The sequence below is a fragment of the Dendrobates tinctorius genome, unplaced genomic scaffold (genome assembly GCF_039654945.1).
Source record: "Dendrobates tinctorius isolate UK_male_01 unplaced genomic scaffold, ASM3965494v1 ptg000245l, whole genome shotgun sequence".
In the NCBI taxonomy this organism is placed as follows: domain Eukaryota; kingdom Metazoa; phylum Chordata; class Amphibia; order Anura; family Dendrobatidae; genus Dendrobates; species Dendrobates tinctorius.
In genome coordinates this window covers 3,157,991-3,160,769 of record NW_027361912.1, presented here as the reverse complement: position 1 = coordinate 3,160,769, position 2,779 = coordinate 3,157,991, and the positions used below count along the sequence as shown (strand labels likewise).

General features: G+C 42.7%; 1 protein-coding gene across 1 annotated transcript; it reads right to left on the bottom strand.

The window, feature by feature from the left end:
* Positions 1 to 1,568: 1,568 nt before the first annotated feature.
* On the bottom strand, positions 1,569 to 2,498 carry LOC141060826 (olfactory receptor 1G1-like). Its single transcript, XM_073557205.1, has one exon. It carries the CDS (start codon positions 2,496 to 2,498, stop codon positions 1,569 to 1,571), a length of 930 nt encoding a protein of 309 aa, XP_073413306.1.
* Between the last annotated feature and the right edge of the window lie 281 nt (positions 2,499 to 2,779).

The window sequence follows — 2,779 nt, the reverse complement described above, 5'->3', positions numbered from 1 at the left end:
TGTTTTACATTGTGGTTGTGAATACCATTATTGGTCTCAGCTTTTCTCTCCTTTTCTCACGTTTGTATGGAGACCAGGTTTTGCACCCAATTTGCATATTTTTACTTCATTGAATGATAGTTGTGCGCCCACTATTCTATTATCAGGAATGCTCCCAGGGGCGATCCCCATGATGTCCCTGTGTCATTTGAGCAGTGTTTCCATCATTTTCAGTTATTTTTAGACCTTAAAAGGATCCCCGGGGGATCGCGGTAAAAATGCTCGGATCTCCCATAGACTTACATTGCGCTCATTGTTCTGTCCGAGTACCCGAGTATTCCAATTTGCTCGACCCAAACAACTAGCATCGGAGCATTTTAGTGCTCTCCCATCACTAGCGCTAATACATACCCACTTCTTTTAAAGCTGCATACTCAGATGCACCCTTTGTTCCGATGCACACAGTAAAATGTTCATTGAAAAAATGAAAATAAAACAAAATCTGAAATGCGCTCACCAGAATTATCAGAATTATTAGTTTTACTTTCATTTTTAGATTATTAGTAGGGATGAGCGAGTAGTGTAGTATTCGGACTCGCTGTACTCGTTGCGAGTACCTCCTAATACTCGAGTACTCGTAACGAGTAGCAAGTCCAATGCAAGTCTATCGGAAATGCGAGTAATGGCTGGGGACTGGGAGAAGACTGTGCTGGACTGTGCGGGACTGTGCTGGCCTGTGCGGGACTGTGCTGGGCTGTGCAGGTACTGTGCGGGACTGTGCTGGCCTGTGCGGGACTGTGCTGGGCTGTGCAGGTACTGTGCGGGGACTATGCCGGGCTGTGTGGGACTGTGCTGGCCTGTGCCCAACTGTACCGGGCTGTGTGGGGACTGTGCTGGCCTGTGTGGGACTGTACTGGGCTGTGCGAGGACTATACTGGGCTGTGTGGGACTGTGCTGGGCTGTGCAGGTACTGTGCAGGGACTGTGTGGGTTGTGCAGGTACTGTGCGAGGACTGTGCCGGGCTGTGCGGGGACTGTGCTGGGCTGTGCAGGGACCGTGCGGGCTGTGCAGGTACTGTGCGGGGACTGTGTCGGGCTGTGCGGGGACTGTGATGGCCTGTGAGGGACTGTGATGGGCTGTGTGGGGACTGTGTGGGCTGTGCCGAATATTGCGAGGCGAGTAGTGAAATACTCGCCAGGATTCGAGTACCGCTAGTACCGCATTACTCGCTGAGTACCGAATCCTAACAAGTATACTCGCTCATCCCTAATTATTGGGACATCGTGTTTAGTCCTTAGTTTTTGGAATTTTTTTATGCTGGCTATCTTGCATTTTTTACTTTATTGTGACATTGTGTAGAACAAAGCAATAGGGTCTTAAAATGTTAACCTTTAAATGTTAATGTTATAATAATGTTTAATGCAAGTCCATATTGACGAAGGTACAATATCCTCATCTGTCAAATGTTTTACCAAAGGGGAAAGATAGGGAAGGACTCATGTCACTGTTTGCAAGGACTTTATTTGCATCTAAGCCCTGATAATGTTCTTTCTTTTTAACCCTAGATTCAAGACTCAAGTCTTCAGACACTACAACTTTTGTGAAATATGTAATATATTATTTAAAGCATTTTTAACTTCCATGTTCCTTAAACTGTAAATCAAAGGATTCAATGTGGGAGTCACTGCTAGGTAGAGGACTGAAAATATCTGGTCAAGTTCCTCTGAGTGATCTGATGAAGGTATCATGTACATACAGAGTAAGGTCCCATAAAATATGAGAAGGATGGTAAGGTGAGAGGTACACGTGGAGAACGTTTTTTTCCTTTGACCAATGGAGTTTAAGCCGAGAATATTTGCTAAAATTTTACTGTAGGACATCAAAATGAGTAAGAAAGGACAAAAACCCATGAGTAAAGCTTCCACTAATATCATTGTCTGGAATTCATAGATATCACCACAAGAAATCTTTGTCAATGTTTTAATGTCACAAAATATTTGTTTAATGTCTGTGGAGTCACAGAAAGCCAAACGGGATGCAAATATCGTAACAAAAAGAGAGTTACAAAATCCAGAAAGCCAGCTACTGGCTACAAGGAGGCTGCACCTTCCCTTCTTCATGATTAACACGTAATGTAATGGGAAGCAGATTGCGGCATAACGATCGTAAGACATCATGGTTAATAACCAAATTTCTGTGCAAGCAAAGGCAGTGAAAAAGTACATCTGTGTAAAGCAAGCAGTAAATGAAACCCGATTGTTTCCAGTTAGGATGATGTCCATTAATTTTGGAAGCACCACTGAAATGTACAGGACATCTACCAAGGAGAGGTTACGTAGGAAGAAGTACATTGGTTTCTGCAGATGGCGATCCAAGAAAAGTGTCACAAAAATTAGCATGTTCCACAGTAGACATATGAGGTACAGGGCAAGAAACGTTGGAAATAAAAATATTTTTTGGCCAAAAACTCTGGAGAAAGCTAATATGTAGAATTCAATAACATGCGTCCCATTCTCCATCAATGCCTATTATTTCGAAACTACATCAATCTAGTTGGCAGACTGTTTCCAAACCAGGGACTTCTTAGGAAAAAAAAAATCAAGAGTGTCCTGGAAGAAAGTAAAAGCTTTTACCATTAGCCTGGGATAGAGGTTCTTCTTGTAACCAGGATCGAAAACTCTTGTCATTGGTTCCCCTAATAATAATTATGAAAATTACTGGTCTAGTTCATATAGTTCAATATTATTTTCTATTTTCACTAGACTGACATTTCGCAACTCAGATGCTCAAACTGTAAACG

Bases quoted from the DNA above. Each gene is read 5' to 3' on its own strand.
- LOC141060826 (XM_073557205.1), bottom strand. From the start codon at position 2,498: ATGGAGAATGGGACGCATGTTATTGAATTCTACATATTAGCTTTCTCC.